At 42.5% G+C, this 19,494-nt stretch overlaps 1 protein-coding gene across 7 annotated transcripts in view; it reads right to left on the reverse strand.

Annotated features, from left to right (window-relative positions):
• Positions 1 to 19,494, reverse strand: part of DNAH3 (dynein axonemal heavy chain 3) — a 99,121-nt gene that overhangs the window by 21,746 nt on the left and 57,881 nt on the right. For all 7 annotated transcript variants that reach the window (XM_079953619.1, XM_079953622.1, XM_079953618.1 and 4 more), the window contains exons 37-47: positions 17,382 to 17,623; positions 15,647 to 15,747; positions 14,040 to 14,145; positions 12,155 to 12,284; positions 10,255 to 10,491; positions 9,319 to 9,422; positions 6,806 to 7,100; positions 3,937 to 4,116; positions 3,368 to 3,491; positions 1,539 to 1,695; positions 475 to 618 (exon numbers count right to left, since the gene is read on the reverse strand). In XM_079953619.1, coding sequence (XP_079809745.1) covers positions 475 to 618; positions 1,539 to 1,695; positions 3,368 to 3,491; positions 3,937 to 4,116; positions 6,806 to 7,100; positions 9,319 to 9,422; positions 10,255 to 10,491; positions 12,155 to 12,284; positions 14,040 to 14,145; positions 15,647 to 15,747; positions 17,382 to 17,623 — 1,820 coding nt within the window. The remainder of the gene's footprint in view (positions 1 to 474; positions 619 to 1,538; positions 1,696 to 3,367; positions 3,492 to 3,936; positions 4,117 to 6,805; positions 7,101 to 9,318; positions 9,423 to 10,254; positions 10,492 to 12,154; positions 12,285 to 14,039; positions 14,146 to 15,646; positions 15,748 to 17,381; positions 17,624 to 19,494) is intronic.

Below are 19,494 nucleotides of genomic sequence, written 5' to 3' on the forward strand. Positions count from 1 at the left end.
GTTGCTTAACTTCTATGGTTCTACTCTGAGTAGGACTAACATAGCATACTACCCATAATTTATCAGTTGTAGTGTTTGTTTGTTTGTTTGTTTGTTTGTTTGTTTATGTATTCATCAATAGATTGATTGATTGATTGATTGATTGATCGATCAATCAATCAATCAATCAATCGATTGTGATGTAGCAACAATCCAATAAAAATTCTGGGCAAAGATAAATGGCAGCTGCTATGACTGACCACTCAAATAGAAGCCAGAGAATAAGAAGTGAATGTTACTTGAGTTCCATCCTTGAAATTTCCCGATTCCAGAAAATTGCTGAAATCCCTCTGCCACTTTTGCACCATGTGAAACTGGGGGGTGGGGGGTGGGGGAGCTCTTCAGCCCAATACAACCAAAATAACAGTTGCCATAAATATATCCTATTTTTCTCTCTTTATTCAAACAGCTCTCACTGCTTGAAGATGAACATACCTTATCAACACTCTGCTTGAAGCAATCAGAGGTGGTTTCTTTCACCATGTGAAAAAACACCTTCCTGTCCTCGTCATCTATTAAGCGGTCGTAGAAGACCCGATAAACTTCATGAATCCAAAGCCTGATCAGTTTCTCCCCATCCTATTGAAAGAAAGAAGGAACCTCAATCCATGCCTGGTTTTGAAGCAGATATGAACATAGTCACACACACACATGGATCTTGATACTTCTTGACCACTGGGAGGTGGAAGCCAACCAACAGGAATTTAATCAGTAAATATTGTTATGGGTTTGGGGGTGGGATCCCCCCCTAAACCCTAGAAATTAATAAACTGTAGGATTTTTTTTATTATTTGGAGTACCGAAAGGAGGATTGCAGGCCAGTGGAAAAGCACAGGCTAAGCTTCCTTTCCAAGCCAGTGCCTGACCTGGGATAGAGGCGTTAACACGACAAAAGGTTTGATGGCCAGATGTATATTGTTACAGCTGGTAACAATATAAAGAACTTTTGACTGAACCAGCTCGAGCCTTTGCAGGAGAAAAGCTCTGATCCTTCTCCATGCAGATAAATCACATTTGAGATGGGAATTACAGAGAGAAGTTATTTCTGGAGATTCAGCAGCAGTGTGGTCCATTGTGAGGTGCAACTGTGTGCACAGGGTTGCATCCAACTAAGTTTTACTCAAAGTAGACTCAATGAAATTCATGGGCCTAACTTAGTCATGCTCATTCATTTCAACAAGTCTACTCTGAGCAGGACTAATACTAGATGCAGCCCATAGCGGTTAAGATATAGATCAGGAAATCTCTACGTCAAAAGTTTCCTCTGCCACAAACCCTCTTGGTGGCTTCCAGTAGGCCTCAATTGCCCAGCCTCAGCTCTGCACTCCTCCATCTTCAATATGCAATATTCACCTAATCTACAGAGTTGTGTTGTAATCATTGCAATGTGGCAATGGATACAAAGTACTTGGAAACCTAAAGTGCGATTATAAATGCTAAGTTTTATGGTGATGATGGTGCCCCCGTTGATGAAATAAAAACAAGTGTAACTTTCACACCTGCAAATGGGTATGTGGGCAGAGCAACACTCCTCTGATGACCCGGGAGAAATCGCGCAGGTTGAAGACATAGTGAGATTTTGAAGGAGTCGGAAGGAAGTTTTCCACTGCCATCTTGTAAATGTTCATAGTAGCATGAACCATCATTTTGCCAAGCCTTTGAAAAGGAGCAAAAAAGTTAAATGTAACCCTGAGCTTTCTTTCCACCATGCCCCCTGCCCCTAGGTTCTCTTCTCCCACTTTGCCATGGTGAAGAGTTGCAGACATCACTAGGGATGAGCAAATCCGTTAATTTCGGATTCTCATTTTCCCAATTTTATGTTCAGTTCTGCAAATTTCCACACCGATTTGCAATCCCCCCCCCCAAAAAAAATCATTAGCATTTTAGTGCTAATTTCTCCTAACATACACACTTTTGGATGTTTTTGCCTAAGATATCCATTTTTGTAAGCGATTTCCCCCAGTATAATTCATTTCATGATACTGTCAGAAATTTATGCATTTTTGTGCATGGATTACCTTAGTATATGTATTTTGCATACATAACCTGGCCAGAGAACTGCACTGTTAAGACTGGGAAAGTGCAAAGGATTTCCTTTTGCACAATAAAAGTCCTCCCCCCACGCATCTATCCCAAACCCTCCCCAAATGTGCTCCAAAGAGTTGGCGAAACATGTTTAGGGGCAGTTCCATTGCACAAGCAGAAATCCTTGTACTGAGACAATGGTTTAATTGGATACTGCTCATTATTTCTCCCCCCTCCCCATTCATAATTCAGTGGCAGAGCACGTGGCTTTACACATTAGTCCCTGGCATCTCCAACACCTGGAACCCTGGAGAGCTGCTGCCAGTCAGTGCAGACAGCACTAGGTTAGATGGATCAACGACAGCTTCCTATTTTGATAACCATGGAGGTTTTTGTTATCAACCTCCTGATCCTAAATCAAGTGTTACTTCAGAAAGCAAACAAACAACAGTACAGGATTATATAGCAAGAGCAGTGGCAGTAGTAGATAGTAGCTAGATGTTGTTAGGAGAAATGAGTGGGAGTGATGCATCCAAAATGTTATGAAAAGAGTTAATGTGCTATGAAATCCTAGGATGTCAGCACAGCAGGCAAATTTTTTCAGTTAGGTGTGTTATCAAGTGTAGAGAGTGAGAGAGTGAGTTTTACTGTGAGAGCAGCAGGAGTTTGTTTTATACTGCTATGTGCCTCAGAGTAAGTCTTTAAGATCTCATAAATCTGCCAGTTTCTCATATGTATGTGTGTGTGTGTTTTCAGTGCTTTTTTCTGGGGGAACGCAGGGGTACGCATATCCCTAAATATTTTTTGAATCTAACAGGAGAAGAAACTATTTATTTTTTTAAAAAAAGTTTCTTCTGTAGCATAGTGAATTGTCAGTTCCGTTGCTACCCTCGATGGCAGCCTCATTTCCTGTCATGGTGTGTTTCCTGAGTCTCAGACGGAAGCGAGTATTTAATGTGTGGAGTAGGAGTTGGAATCTAGCACGGTGATTGGTCAGTTTTGTTGTATTTGTTGTATTTATTTTTCCCAATCTGAACTATAAAATGGTGATTTTCTTGAGTCAAAATGAGAGTACACCTAAACAAATTTTAAGAAAAAAAATCACTGTATGTTTTAGTATACCAAGTAAGGTAATGTGTTATGTTTAAACTCTAAACAGAGAGTCTTGTACAGTCTTTTCTACAAGAGAAAAAGAGAACTGTACTTTTTTAAAGGGTACAACGACCTGGGGCAGCTACTGCACATATAAATACCACAAAATGTGCTCTCTTGAAGAGAAGCACATTCCTTACGGTCCATTTACCTCAGAAAAGTGGCCTCAAACCCTTTGCTGAAGTGCCAGTCAACGATGGAAGCAAAGATCTTTGTTAAAATTTCATCATCAAAGGCACTGATGGAAATAATGTTCAAGTGCCTTGTGAAACGTCCTGTAAGACACAAGGGAAGACACAGTAAGTCTCAATGCGGCTTTGCCATTCCTTCTGATGACCCCAGGCAGATACAGTGGTACCTTGGTTCTCAAACGCCTTGGTTCCCAAACGCCGAAAACCCAGAAGTAAGTGTTCTGGTTTTCAAATGCTTTTCAGAAGCCAAATGTCCGATGTGGTTGTTGGCTATTGTTTCCGGGGTGCCTGCACCAATCAGAAGCTGTGCCTTGGTTTTTGAACATTTCAGAAGTCAAACTGACTTCCAGAACAGATTAAGTTTGGCACCTTTGTTTTTGCTATTTATTTTGCGTTTTTGTTTTTGAGGCTTTTTTGGTTAATTTGTTTTTGTGACTGTGTGGAACCCAGTTCAGCTACTGATTGATTGACTGTGTGACTGCAGAAAAGAATAAAAGGTTGTCCTATTGCATTTAATCTGACATCATACCTGTAATATCATTCCTTCCACCTCCAGGAGGCCCCATTGCTGAAAGGAACAGAACATCAACAATATCAAGCCTTGAGGTATCCTTCTTGTCGTACCAGTGGCCGTGATCAATCCATTGCCTAAGGAGTTCTATAGGAGGCTGGGCTCCATACACTTCCTTGGCAGGCATATTTAAGTCATCTAGGAAGAATATTGATTGAATATTATTTTCCGAATACAAAAAAGAACTCTCTCTACCCCTCTCCCTCTACCCATCAACACAAGCAAGCAAAGAAAGGGCGAGGATAAGGATGAGGCTATTAGCCTCAATGCTCAGGGGCAACAATGCTTCTGAACACCAACACCAGGAGTGCTCTTGTGATCAGATTCTACTTGCAGGGTAGCCGGGATGCTGGACAAGAAGGGTCATTGGCCTGGTCCAGGAGGGCTCTTCTTATGTTCTTTAGAGAAAGGAACAGAGCCTTTTCTAGATTAAACTTTTATTTGTACGCTATAACCGCAGCAAGAATGTTAATTGCTAGGAATTGGAAAGGGGATACGATACCAACAAAGGGAGAATGGCAAAACAAATTGTGTATTTGGAATCGGCAAAAACGACAGTGGGAATTAGGCATGTGCCAAACCAAAAAATTTAAAGAATGGAAATGTGTAAAAGACTATTTGGGAAAACATTGTTCTCAAATTAAACCCTTGATACATTTCAAATAAACTTCACAAAGTTAAGAACAGATAGATAAGTTATATATTCTGTAATAGAAAGGTAATAAAGATAAACAACACAGTTGAAAAGAGAAAGAGCACGATGGCACCTTCACCCGGCAGTATATTGCGCTCAGGAGCGGCCGTGGTTACACCTGTGATATACCACCGGGTGAAGGTGCCATTGCACTCTGGCCCTCAAACTGAGGGAGAAATGAGTTGTTAGGCACCAGAGCCGATGGAGCTTCTTTTTCACTTGATGCGCTGGGCACTGGCAGTGGAGGGACTCCCTTTGTTGCCAGCACCCCAAGGGAAAAACAAGCTGCATCAGCCCCAGCCTGTCAGATGATGGTGTGGTTGCTCGAGAGTAAACAGGCAAGACTCCAACCTGTCTTTCCCAGGCTTTATTCTTGGTGCAACCTATTTACAGTGAAGAGCGTTGTAAGTTCATGTCTGGCTCAATCGCTAGCAGAATCTGGGAGTGGTTGGTCTTTGTACCTCCCCCAGCATAAAAGTTGCGTCACCCCCAACTTTTTCCGCCCCCCCCCCCGTGCCAAAGCCTACTGCGCAGAATGGGCGCTGGCAAGGGCATACTTCCCCCCTTTCCGGTTTGCTGAGGTTTGATGTTGAGGCTGCCACAGCCCTATGAGGTGCCAGGGTGAAACCGCTGCTTCTCCAAACAAGGGGCTGAGGCTGTTTCACCCCAGCACCTTTCGGGGCCAGGCTTAATGCACCTTGTCCTTACCTCTGCTTTTCAACATCAGTTTGTTAGGGTGGTAATACATCACAATGCTGAAAAGTTGATACCACCCGGGGGGCCACCAGGTGGCGCGTTGGAAGATGGCTGGCAATAACATCTCTCTGACCCATACGAGGTAATTAAGGGGCTGCTATGGGAAGTATGCAGTCTTCCTACCCCCCAGGAGACGGGGGGCCGCTGCCTTGCCAGCGGTGTTCACAATGCACCCCCTGATCCGAGAGATGGGGGTGCCGAACACTTGGCACGAGCCCTCGGTGAAGTCAGATCTTCCTGACGCCGATTCCAATTAGCGCGTGCTGGTTAGCTTCAGCTCGGAATTATAATTGGAAACATATGATTGGAATGAAGCTGAAGCACATACATCAAGTAATGTTCGAGAGATAAGACTGCTGATTAATGGATCTCTGTGACCGGGAGTGACGGATGAATAAGTAAATCTTCTGATGAATCACCACTAGGAGACTGTATGTTTGGAATGAAGGGGGGGTGGAGGAAAAAACTTTTTTTTCTTTGCACGATGTGATATTAATAACCCTTCACCCCAGATAGAAATAAGATCATTGCGTTTTTATTAATCACAAGCAGGAATTCAAGAACTGTGTGGGATGGATTATAACAGGAGAGAGGATTGTTGAACGGTGAGAAAGAGGAAAAATTTTATGATGCAGTTAAAAAATGGCGTCTCGCCAAGGCAGGCTTGCCGGAGAAAGAAGGACAGGGGGAGGAGAATCAGGATCGTTCGAAAGAGAAGGAACGTTGGAACGCAAGCTTGACCTGACAGAGCCTCCTGATTCATTTGATTCTTTTGGCAAGCCTGAGAAAAGTAAAGGACAGACCGAAGGATTTTTTTTTTTTTTTTAATGGAAGCGTTGAACAGAGGCTGTCCCTGAGCGATATCTTTGAAGAGTACAAAACCCACACAGAGGATGCCTGTTTTCAATCTGCTTGTGAAAATTATCAGAGATCGCAAAGAAAGGAATATACGATAACAACAAGAAGAGAAAGAAAGTAATAAAGGACTATCTGGATTAAACTGGATAGAAGTGTCTAATTAAAGCAGTAATATAAGTGATGTTTGGACTTGTTCAGAGTTTTGGACTCGTGCGGAGCTTGATATATGGGTACCCCCAACAAAATTTAAAATTTGGCTGTATAATTTGGAACTAATGTGATTTGGATAATGTGATGTGATTGGCCTGTTAATAAAAATTATATATTTTTTTTTAAAAAAAAGAAAAGTTGATAACACCCAGCTCTTCCACACCCCCCCCTGGTCTTTCTTCCTTACTCCCTACCTGGTTTGGGGTCCCTGACAGCTTATTTCTACGAAAGGAAGTATACCTGCTGTTGTAACAGCATGCTTCAAAACTGTAATGTGTAGCAAGAAAAATGTTTAAGATGTGATCTTACCTACAAATACAATAGCCTTTTTCCCAGCTGGAGGACCAAAAAGTCCCTTTCTTCTCCTGTCCAGTTTTGACATAATAATGTCCTGGGTCTGGTTGGCTGTAGTTCTGGCAGAGAAATTGATGAAGTTGGGAGTGTACTTTGTCTTTGGGAGATTAATCAGAAAGCTGTTGGTGATCGCTGATTTCCCTGTACCAGTGGTTCCCACGAAGAGCAATGGGATTTCATGCTCCACATAGGTTTTCAGGAAAAAACTCTGCCTGGCTGTTTCCATGGTTGGAATTATAAGCTCGGAGACCTGTCATAAAGAGATGGTTGGGTGTAAAAAACACATCTTGCACATTTGAAAGTAGAAAAATCTGCATCACTGCAAGAAGGGAGTGTGTGCATGAGAAAGAGAGATAATGTATTTATGACCTGTACACTGCAAGGATCCTGTACATTGCACACCAGGCATGCAATGGAAGCTGGTCCATTAGGGTAAATGGGGCACTGCCCCACCAACCTTACTCTGTCCTCAACTAGCCACCACTTGCCTGCCTTCTAACTTACAACACTGTCAGCTTCGTGCTCGTTTCTTAGTCTAAGTGTTGCCCCTGTATAACTCAGCAGGGAAAAGGATGGGGACAAAACTAGAATTAGTTGGCTCCGCCTTTCATTGGCTCTGGCTCCACCTACTATTTAGACTTCCTGCTATGCATTCATGTGTACCTGCATATGCATGCACAGACTGTAGGATCTCTATCAATGCAGAGTTTCCACCCACCGTTGAGATGGACTGCAGGTTTTGCAAACCTGTCTTCTTAGGGCAGAGCTTGTGCTTTGCTCCATAGGAGTGAGCGGTGACTATTCATTTACTGGGAAGACAACAGGTATAACAATGTATTACTGATTGTTGTTTATATTGGCTATTGTTGTGAATTGCTTTGAGCTCAACTTGAGGGTTGGGAACATAGCAGACAAAAATTTAATCAAATCAAAGTGGAGATGCTGCTGAGGGAGGGCGTGGACCAAACCTACGCCCTCCCCATTATTGGGATTTTGGGAACTGACTGCTTTCAATGAAAGGGCTATTGTAATTATCCGTATGTTTTTAATGTTAAATATAACTGGTTTAATTCACACAGAAATGGAAAATGTATGTGTATTAATGAAGGTTTTAAATGGAAAATAGCTAAATATGTGATGCTAGAATTGGGGTTTTTTCACAGTAGTTTTCTAAAAGACTCTGGGCTCTTGCTGGGTTGATAATTAGCTAGTTGTTGTTTTCTGCTAGTTAACATGTCAGTGTTGTAACCTTAGATCAGGAGAAAAAGGTATTTGGTTGCAAATCTCCATTCTGAAGTTGCCTTTAGTCTTTTGTCTCAAACTGTGTGGAAGTAAGGATGTGTAAATGACCTTTCGAGTTACAGAGGAAACAGGTCCAGGGAAAATGGATGCTGTGGGAGGAGAAAGGCCTTTGTTTGGATAATTTCATATATCTAAGATGCTGAGCCTGTGCTGTACACCACAATACATTGTATGAATAGTTGGGGTGTACCTTTGAGACTTATGTTCTGTTTTTAAAGAATTCTACAAGTAAAAGTTTGCATGATATTTTATTCAATGATTTCTTCCAAAAGGAGTCAGTTAATATGCATCCAGCTGCTTCAAATTGCATGATATTAATATATGCAGTATTTCAAACATAATTTATATTTATATATAGTCCTAGTTCTGTACATGTTTAATTGCTTTTCAATGATATTCTTCCTATATATTCACTGTTTCTATTTTATCTGTAAGTTGCCTTGAGTCTGTGTCAGCGAAAAAGGCAGGATATAAATAAATATAATGATCACAATAATAATTAGCCCATCAAGGCTTTCACCTGATGTCACAATGATGTGAGGTCATCCCATTCTGCCCTTGCAGACCTTGTGATGCACAAAAATAATTAGCCCATTAAGGCTTTCCCCATCATCATAGTCCCAGCCCTACACCTGCTAAAACTTCACTGTTTTTCTTGGTCATTCCAGAAAGTGTGATGGAATGTTGAGAACAAGCTCTTACATTCATTGATTTGGGACTGGGGAAAATCTTGTTCTTTAACCAGTGTTTCTAAAGCGAAAATCCAAAATCGAAACTGTCACATTCAACTTTATTAAAAATAATAAACAAAGCCACAGGCAATTATTAACAAAGCCATCAAGAATCACCTCTCCCTCTTCTTTTTTAATTAAAGAACGGAGGTTTCATTATTTCAACTATTCACACACCTCTTAACACTGTAGTTTCTAAGCAGTGTGCAATGATGTTAGAAATGAGATACAAAGGAGATAAGTGATTAAAAAGCAACCTCAGCTGAGGATTGAACATGGGACTTTCTGAATACAACCCATAATAATAAATGGTTCTATCCAACTTAGTTTTACTCAGAGCAGACCCCTTTAAAGTAATGGTCAGGACTTGTTAATTTGGCCAATCAGATAAGGTCAGCCTGAGCAATTATGAGGCAATAAATGCAAATGGTTTACCTTTACTCCAGCAGGGATGGTTTGCTCTTCTTTTGTAATGTACTCTGTCCAATTATTCCACTGTCCACTGGCTATCTTGTGGAAGTAAAAGTCGTACACGGTCCCTGGTTGAGGGGAAAAGGCCATTGGGAAAGCTCAGTTCAAGGCAGCAAGGCTGACTTTGGGCATTATTTCAGCCTGCAAAATTTAGATATGTTTCTACATATGCCTTCTAACCAAACAGAAACAACCCAAATGCTGCCAAATCATGATTTTGGTACAGAAGGGCAGCTACAGCAGTAGTCCACCAATAATTTCTGTCCTCCAGTTGTGTAACAATAGCAGCCACTCCCCATTCAACACACCACTTTTAAATTACACTGCAAAAGTAAAGAAAAAGTAAAGAAAACTTAGGGAAGACCAGGAATGGATTTTTTGTGAACTGGGTTCTGATACTGAAAACAAATTCCTAGGTGGAAAAATTGCACTCAGAGGCAGGGATGGAAGGCTTTGTCAATTTCAGTTCTCTTTCAGTTATTCTAAGGCTATCAGAGAGTTCCTATGACCTTCCAGATATTGTTGAATACAAACTCTCATCATTCTTCTTCTTCTTCTTCTTCTATTATTATTATTATTATTATTATTATTATTATTATTGATTTATGACCTTTGTATCAACATGCACAATTTTATGAATTGTTGCATACAACTCTGGGATTCTTCAGGTTGAAGGGTGGGGTATAAACTAAATAACAGCATAAATAATCCCAGGTCATTCTACTTAGGGCTTATGGGAGCTGGGGATTCCCCATCCATGGTGTTCAGGATGATCAGCTCCTTTCTTAATCTCTGGGACCTATTACAAAACAATTCAATGCCCATACTGAAGATATGATGCTTCATGATGTATAAACAAAGCCAATTATTTAAATTTGCACAAGTGTATTTTAAACAGACCTCTATCTGGAAAAATGTTGTTCTTCGTCAGCTTTACACTTTTGGGACGTGGATGATTGTCGTCCATCCCCATCAAAACTTCCCGGTAATAATGGTCAAATTTTTTCCTTCCCTCAGCGTTGATGGTGCCCCCAATGGTCCACACCAATGCGAACAGGAAAAGTCCCTGCAGCCACAGGGTGATCTGCTGGCTGGACATGGTCTCGGAATCCTCTTCGCCGGAATTCCTTATTTCATCTATTTTTAAAAAAAGAGCAGATGAAGATTGTTCTTAGAAGGCATAGTCAACAACTTCAAATGGTGTGCGTGTACCACATCATGTGTTCTATTATGCAGGGCAGGCCTTTCCTGCCCCCCCCCCCCAATATTTTATTCAAGTTGGCACTCCTGCTGCCAACACTTTCAGCTCCCACTCCTTTGCTGTTTGTTTGCTCAGATACTGATTCAAGCAAGGGGTGTCAGCTTACACCACAATCCTATAGTAAGTTTATATTGAGCAGATCTGGTGCACAGAGGGCCTTTCAGATGATGTGAGTCAACAGGGAGAAAGGAGAAGTTGTTAGGTCAACAAACTGGACAGGACAATGTTCTGGGATTTAAAATTAGGCCACAACTTTATTGATTCCAGGTGTAGGTTGGATTTGGCTAAGGCACTGGAGGGCTGGTGGATGGCTGGCACATGATAGAGTCGATCCTAGGGTTAATGTGTCCTCCCCAAGACACAGGTCTACACGGATGACCCTCCCAAGCCACTGAAGAAAGCTCTGTGGCCCATCTGCCATACACCTTGGCTTTTGGACAGAGACTTCCAACTAGACCCCTCTAAGGGGTGCCCTCTTATTGCACTGTTCTGTGGTGGGGTTGATGCACCACTGCACCCCCCCCCCGATGTTAGACTTAAAGGATTCCACGCAATGCTTTCTCTGCCAAAGTTGTGACTATGGGGAAGGCAAAACCTGCAAACGAGGCCAATCTGTTTGCAGGCAAATTGTCATTGCTAGCCAAAATTTCAGTAATAAAAATTAATGTTTTACCTAGAATGATGTTTTTATTTCAAACAATACCTACTGCAACTGATTTACTGTTTAAAGAATGGCAAAAAGATTTATCGAAGTTTTATGGCAATGTAAAAAACCACGAGTTAAAATGAAAGTACTGCAAGAGATTGGAACTGGCTGATTTGAAATTGTACTTTGCAGCCTGTTGCTTAGTGTGGATGAAGGAGTGGGTGATCCTAAGAAATAGGATTTTGGAACTAGAAGGTCACGATTTAAGGTTTGGATGACATGGATATCTGTGGTATGACAAGGTCAAGGTGAATGTGGACTTTAAAAATCATTTTGTTAGATGCACTATATTGAGAATCTGGAATTGAAATAAACCTAGGTTGTACTATATATGAAGATACCCTTATGGATTTCAATGCAAGACGCGTTTCATATGAAAAGAGGTGACAGGTCAAGAGAAATGCTTAGACTAGGGAGGCCAGATGACTTCACCTATTACAGCTTTTCATTGTATAGGTTTGTTAGATTTGTACATTGCTTCCCATTAAGAAAGTGCCAAAGCTATGTACAGCTGTTATTCTGGTTTGTGCCAGAGCAATACTACATCCCACTCTTCCTGAACTAGAATAATTTCGAAACAAAAAATTCCAGAACTGCAGCACACGTGCTTTACTACAGTTTTAAGTTTCTTCAGTTCATTCCTTTGCACACACATACCAGTGTGTTCTGCAGTTTTACCTGGACCCAGCTCAACATGAGCTTCCTCAATGACATTTCCCTATCTTTCTGGGGCACAAATTAGTTGGGAGAACTAACACAGTTGTTCCCACAATCTTATGGCGCAGCAAGGTGGGGGTGGGAGAGCGGGAAGATGAAGCTCACAGGATCCTTACCGAGCAAAGCAGTATACAGTGTCATCATGGAATGAGTGAGATGGATGGGTGATGTCTGAACCATGACCCTGCAATGATGTCGAATAAATTCCAAACAAGGCTGAACTAACCACATGAACAAGTCGTCAACCTGGAAGTTGGAAAAGGGTAAATGGCTTTCAAATGCAGCAGAAGTTACATTATTACCAATAGGAACAGTTTGCTAACAGTCAATATGCAGAGCAGGACCAATACATTTTGCTGCCTCAAGCAAAAAGCAAAGACAAACGGTGTCTCTTCAATCCCATTACATGTACAGCAGCCAATTGAACTGGCAGCTGAGTCTTACAATGGGGCAGCATTCTCCACAGCATCTGAGGGTAGAAGGCTTACTTAGGAGGTGCATGACAGGCAAAATGGCACAGCAAGGTGGGGAGTGGGAAAGAGGGGAAAATGAAGCTCACAGGATCCTTACCAAGTACAAGCTTTGCTGCTGCTCCTCACTCTCCAGGACTTTCTGCCTGAGGCAGTTCCCTCACGCTGCCTAGTACATAGCCAGCTCTTCCAGTACAGGTGGTAAGACTACCATCACAAAGCTAGGGTGACCATGGGACCCTCAATTACTGCTGTTCCTAAGGATCTAGAAGTGGTTCACCTGGAGGGGCACAGCTGCAACACTAGCTCCTCTGCAGTGGTATCTCTGCCATTTACCAGGAGGGAGAGAGGGAGATGGTGGGGAGACTGGTGCAGTGCAAGAGGAATGTTAGAAGTGCTGGAGGGACTGAACTGCTGCACCTGCACCACCCAGATCTCCACGCTGCCTTGTGCCCCCCACCCAGTCCTGGGAACTAGTGTTACAGCTCCACTCCACTGGGTTGGTTATTGACGGTATATATTTGCATAAACATTGGATAGAGTGCAGGTTGGTCATGCATCCTATTATACAAAGGACAGTCCCCTATCTGAAGAGCTGTCCAGTACAAGTTCGATTTCAGTTTAAACAACCCTTAAAAGGAGAACAGGTTTGTCCATCGACAGGTAACACCGGAATGAGCATGCACAAAGGGCACTTGGACACAGTCTCCCTCCCCATAGTGGGGTGTATTGCATTCTTTAAAAAAATTATAGTACTTATGTGTAAATTTGCACCTATGCATATTAATTAGCATATGGGAATTTTGTGCAAATCTATGCCTTGGGGGGGGGTGCATTTCCCCTTCTTTTGGTGCCATGCTAATAGAGTGACAATTACTAGGGAGACCCACCTTGGCTATGAGACATAAATGTATTACATGACCATACATGGCTTAGGGCAAGCTTACAAGAGATAGGCCCTTCTTGGTGGTAGTGCCAAGATGGCAGGACCATTGGTTCCAAAATGGTTACATTATTAAATGGCTCTATCATCAACATGTTTCTCCCAAGGTGAAAACAAACTCTGCTCAGTTGTCACGTAAGAGGCAAAACGAGAGCACTTACCACTCTGCCCACACTGCAAACAGCACAGAGCAGTTTTCTAGCTATGCGGCCACAGCAACAACTCATCCCCCCTCCCTTATTGCCTTCCTGCCCACTGCAGTTGTTCTCTTGTATGAGACACTTGTCGGTTTCTAACTTCCAGATTAGATTATTCCAATGTGCTCTACATCTTCAAGGGGCTCTTCAAGGGGTTGTCCTTGAAGATGACTCAGAATCTTCAAACGGTCCAAAATCCAGCAGCCAAACCAATGTTTAGATCCTGTTTAGATTTCAAATAATTCCAGCTGCACTAGTTGCTAGTTCATTTCTAAGCCCAATTCAAGGTGCTCACATTAGTGTTTCAGATCCTAAGTGGCCCAGACCCCAAACTACTGATGAAGGCCCCACATCATCATCATCATCATTATTAAATTATAGGCCCACAAACCAGTTCTCTGTGTTCGCTGTTCAAGTTTGTAGGCAATGTGTTCATATAAGAATCCTTCAGAGGCTTCCAGCCTAACTGGTGAGGTTCCATGTAGATCATACCACACCTGGAAGAATTAATAGTTTTGTTGCACAAATTTGCTTGCAATGAGGGGGTAAGACTTATGAAAGTTGACTCAGCCTTCAGATGACAGTGGGCAATCACTAGGATTCTTGCGGTACCTTACAAACTTAACAGATTTACTGTAGCTGGATCAATTCCCTCTCCCCACCACCATCCCTAGGCAGAAATATACACCTATTTTTGCCCTCTGACACTGGAAGGGGACCAACTCTGGACCTTTTTGCAACGTCATGAAGGAAGCCTGTAAGGTCAGGTCTCTCTCTCCCTGAACATGGATCTCTCTCTCCAGCATCATGGTATTTGACCCCTCTCCCTATGTGGTTTTCCCTGATCAATACTTTTCTCCTGCTCTCCCTCCCCTCCTGCCTCTCTCTCACACACTGTTCCATACAGCTCAATCTCTATGAATGGTGTAAGAGATTTCAGGAATGCCAAGAAAGACTCCATGTTTGGTTTCTTTGGAATGAAGGTCACTGGATCTTTGTGATATAAGGCTTAATTTTCACATACAAACAGGCTGGGCATTACGATGAAAGGCCTCACAGAATTAGCGCTCCAACAGATATTGCTTCTTCCCCTTTAGGCTTCCTTTCAAAGCCATAGCTTTGGACTCAGCATGGAGAGAAAGCCAACTGTTTTGTGTCTCCCTAGCTCCTCTAGAAGAGAGCAGGCAAGAATAGCCTCTGGGCCTGATGCTCTCCTACATCTTGGATGCCCTGGTCTCCAGCCACATGGGGCTTCCTTCTAGAAACATTACCAGCTAGTTGTTTCTATGGCAAACTCTTGAATCTGACAAACAGGTCATGTAAAAATGGGGAAAGACTGCATCCCAGTCGCAGAGCATCTACCTTAAATACAGAAAATGAACAGAGAATTGCTGACAACATCGACAATATTGAGCAAGGTGGACCAATGGTCTGACTCATGACAAGGCAGCGTCCTATGTTACTAAGATGTCCAAGAGAATTGCCTAGGGCCATTAACTCCACAAAGAGCATACAGACAAAATTATGTATGTATGTATGTATGTAGGACGCAGGTGGCGCTGTGGGTTAAAGCCTCAGCGCCTAGGGCTTGCCGATCGAAAGATCGGCGGTTCGAATCCCTGCGGCGGGGTGCGCTCCCGCTGCTCGGTCCCAGCGCCTGCCAACCTAGCAGTTCGAAAGCACCTCCGGGTGCAAGTAGATAAATAGGGACCGCTTACCAGCGGGAAGGTAAACGGCGTTTCCGTGTGCGGCTCTGGCTTGCCAGAGCAGCGATGTCACGCTGGCCACGTGACCCGGAAGTGTCTCCGGACAGCGCTGGCCCCTGGCCTCTTAAGTGAGATGGGCGCACAACCCCAGAGTCTGTCAAGACTGGCCCGTATGGGCAGGGGTACCTTTACCTTTACCTATGTATGTATGTACGTACATATGTATGCACCAATTCTGTAACAATATAGAGAGGCACACAAAGTTGCTATTGGCCCTGCTTGCAAAGGTTACCTGCTGACAGTAGCTGGAGATGCTTGTTCCAGATCTTCTGGCTCAAACATTAAGCTCATCTTTGCACTCATCTGAATTATTTCACCACTCATTAGGCACAGCTAGAATGAAAACATCATGTAACCATGGTTCAGTCATGTGTATGGTAGGGATTGTGACAGGACAACCTGCACTATTGAGGCATGTGTCACGCAGAGTTTCAGTCATTTTACAGACATGCACATGAACAACAGTGACATTCTGTAAGAGGATGAACATCATTCGTTTGCTTCTTCTCATACTTCCATGCTTGAGAGCAAAAGATAATGAAAGGTTTGTGTGTAATGTTTAACCATGATTTAGCATAAGAAGGGCAATTCCCTCTCTCCTCTTCCAGCATGGCTGCACTGGAAACTTCTTTTACCATTTTATATTAATCATAGTTTAATGTCTGCATGCATGTGCATGTGTGTGTGCACGCACGCACGCACACAAACACAGAGAGATATTAAAAAGACAGTGGGTAGTAGCCAATGCTAGTCCTACTAAGAGTAGACCTGTAGAAATTAATGCACACAATTTAAATATTTAATTGGAAACCCAGAAGGCCATGATTCAAAGAGCTATTTGTGTATTAGAAGCCTATAGCAAACTATCTAGTATTAGATAAATATTTCCCTGACTGTAATCTAAAATAATTAACACAGGCACTGTGATGTAAACACCTTCCCTTGAAATTTGCTTTGAGACTCTTGTAAAAAGCAATGAATGAATTTAAATCATTGTTATCTTGCATTAGAACAGTTATTCTATACTAGGGATTGTTGCCTCTGATTGCTTCAGTTGCCAAAGCTGCCTACACCTACCAGACCCCCACATGCTTGCCAATCTCCTGCCTGCTTCCTTTACGCCAGGCCAACCCCACTCCCTTTACCCCTCACCAAACCCCTTTCCTATCCCTTAACCTTGCCAAACCCACTGAGCGTCAGTGAGGTGGGCAGCAGCAGGGCTTGCCTGGAATGCTCACACATCGTGCTGCAGTTCCCACAGCTGCATATTTGTGGTCATGCAAATTACAGTATGATGACATGCTTACATATTTATGTATATAGGCAGAAAGAGCTACAGAGACTCTCTGCTTCCCCACTTCTACAGATATGCTTTGCTTTTGATAACAGCACAATCTTAACCATGTCTACTCAGTTCAATGGGGCTTAATTCCAGATATATGGAGTTAGTGGTTATCGTAAAGCAAATAATGCAGGTTATTTAAAAATAACTACAATAATAAATGAGCCAGTTGCAATCAACTACTGGGTGTGGTTCCCACAGCTTCTTATTACCATATGTGTCTAGTGGTACATCTAGAAAATTGCTTCCAGTGCAGTCTTCATTCTACACTTCTTACAGTGTAATGATTCTGAATCCACAAACTAGAGGAAGGAAGAATAGCTTGCAACAACTTTATTCTTTAAACATGTGCAGCAGCCTCTAGGCCAGTGGTGGCCAAACTTTGGCCCTCCAGCTGTTTTAGGACTACAATTCCAATCATCCCTGACCACTGGTCTTGTTAGCTAGGGATGATGGAAGTTGTAGTCCAAAAGCAGCTGGAGGGCCAAATTTGGCCACCACTGCTCTAGGCCTTTGGAACTGCTTGAATCATGCAACCTTAGAGCAAGTCCTCAAATTACCTTCTTAATACTAAGGGAATAAATCTCTAAATTACAAACTCTATCATTACAGCCATGGCACTTACTTTCTTGTTATCATCTAACACAGTGTTCATGTTCTCTATCCAAACAGCATCAACAGGACCATCAAAGACAATCCACTTCCTGTCCTCTGTTGTAGAGCTGGCTTGTTCTCTGAAGGTGGTTGCAAGAACGCCATCTGTCCATTCGTGGCTCACAGGGTCAAAACACCCATACAACTGTCCCATGGTAATAGCTTTTGGATTAATAATTCTATATTCAACTGCAGATTCTTCTGTTGAAGGGTCTGAGACAAAAAAAAGTATCTTAGGTTAGCAACATGGCAGGAATTCAATTCTCATTTAAAGGTGAATCTGCCTAATTTGTACTTTCTGAAAAACATTTGAAATTCTCTGAATTTTGCAATGCAGCTCTGCAGCCAAGTAGTGTGTACAAAAATGCATATGCTGGGTCAGGGGGAAGTGCTCTGCAAAAATGTGTATCAGGCAAAATGTGTCTATTAAGAGACATTCACACTAAATGGTGATGGATTTTCATGGCGACTTTTAACAATAAATATTTGCAGACTGAGGTGAAATGTGGAGAACTAAACAAAAGATTAGAAAAGTGAGAAATTGGGAGAATCTAAAATGGACAGATTTGCCAATTCTCATCTCTGGCTAGTTAGAAGGCAAACTCACTGGCAGAAATTGGTGCCTAAAAAGCCTTGCTATTACAAAGCTATTTCTCAGGCCAAAAGTAGATGTTACACTCTTGGTGCATATTACCGTATTTTTCGCTCTATAAGGCGCACCAGACCACAAGACGCACCTAGTTTTTGGAGGAGAAAAACAGGAAAAAAAATATTCTGAATCTCAGAAGCCAGAACAGCAAGAGGGATCGCTGCGCAGTGAAAGCAGCAATCCCTCTTGCTGTTCTGGCTTCTGGGATAGCTGTGCAGCCTGCAATCGCTCCATAAGACGCACACACATTTCCCCTTACTTTTTAGGAGGGGAAAAGTGAGTCTTATAGAGCAAAAAATACGGTATTTCCCCCCGTTTTTTGTTTTTAATTCAAAGACTTGGTGTCCCTCTTCAGTTACCCAGCTTTAATTGACCCTGAGATCCAAGACATTTTGCAGGCTGAGGCAGAGCAGCAGCCCTATCAACCAAGGCAAACCAAGTTATTTTGGCACCAGGGTCAGAAAATCCCCCAAACACCTCTCCTCCTCCCTGGCTTAAAAAATACAGGAATAACGAGTTAAATAATGAACAATTTGCTGCCCTTTCATTACATCCTCCCATAATCCTTCACTTCAACTGATGGCAGAGCTAGCCCTGCTCCTACTCAGAGTATACTCCCTGAAATTAATGGATCTCAGTTATGTTCATTAACTTCAGTGGAACTACTCTGGGCAGGCACAACTAGGTTTATACAACTTAATAGGTGAACATCATTTTCAGTGCCTCCTTGAAGTACAGAGAGGAGAAAAAACAACACTCAGTCTAAGCATATACTGTGCCACAGAAGAAGTGACAAAGACAAGGAAGAAAGAGAAAAAGAAAGTAGATGGGTTAAGTTCAGATGGCAGGCTGAGAAAACAATTTTTGAGAGTTTCAAGGGGAAATAGTCCAACATTTTCAGAACACTGGGAACAAAAGATGGCTTTGGATTAATAAAATGTGTAAGTGGTTTTACTGCTTATTCAACTCAAGGGGTTTGGATCAAATAAGACATGTTTCTGCCATTGCAACCTTCAATCTGTCTTCCAGACAATTGAAATTCTCTGTTGTCTAGAGTGGAAACAACAGCATTAGCAATTTTCCATTCTTGTACCTATAACCTTCCTCTGTTCTCCAACAACAGGCAATTTGGGGGGAAAAGTGCTCAAGAGGTAAGTTTTCTCTTTCAAGATCAGCCTTGCTATACCGGATGCAGCAGATAGGTGCTTGTTTATTTCCTTTCATAGCCAAGTGAGGATTACCAATTAAGATCCACCCTCTATTGTGTGGGCAGGTAATCCCTCCCCCTACCTGGCCTGGTTTCCCTGGCAACGCTTCCCCCAGGTGGGATTGGACAACTCACTAGGGTAGACGGGGACCTCCAGGTATCCCACCTGAGGGAAGGTAAAGCCTATGCTGATGGGGCCACTCCAGATCCAGGGCTGCACGCGTCCAC

Source organism: Podarcis cretensis (genome assembly GCF_951804945.1).
Source record: "Podarcis cretensis genome assembly, chromosome: 14".
Classification (NCBI taxonomy): domain Eukaryota; kingdom Metazoa; phylum Chordata; class Lepidosauria; order Squamata; family Lacertidae; genus Podarcis; species Podarcis cretensis.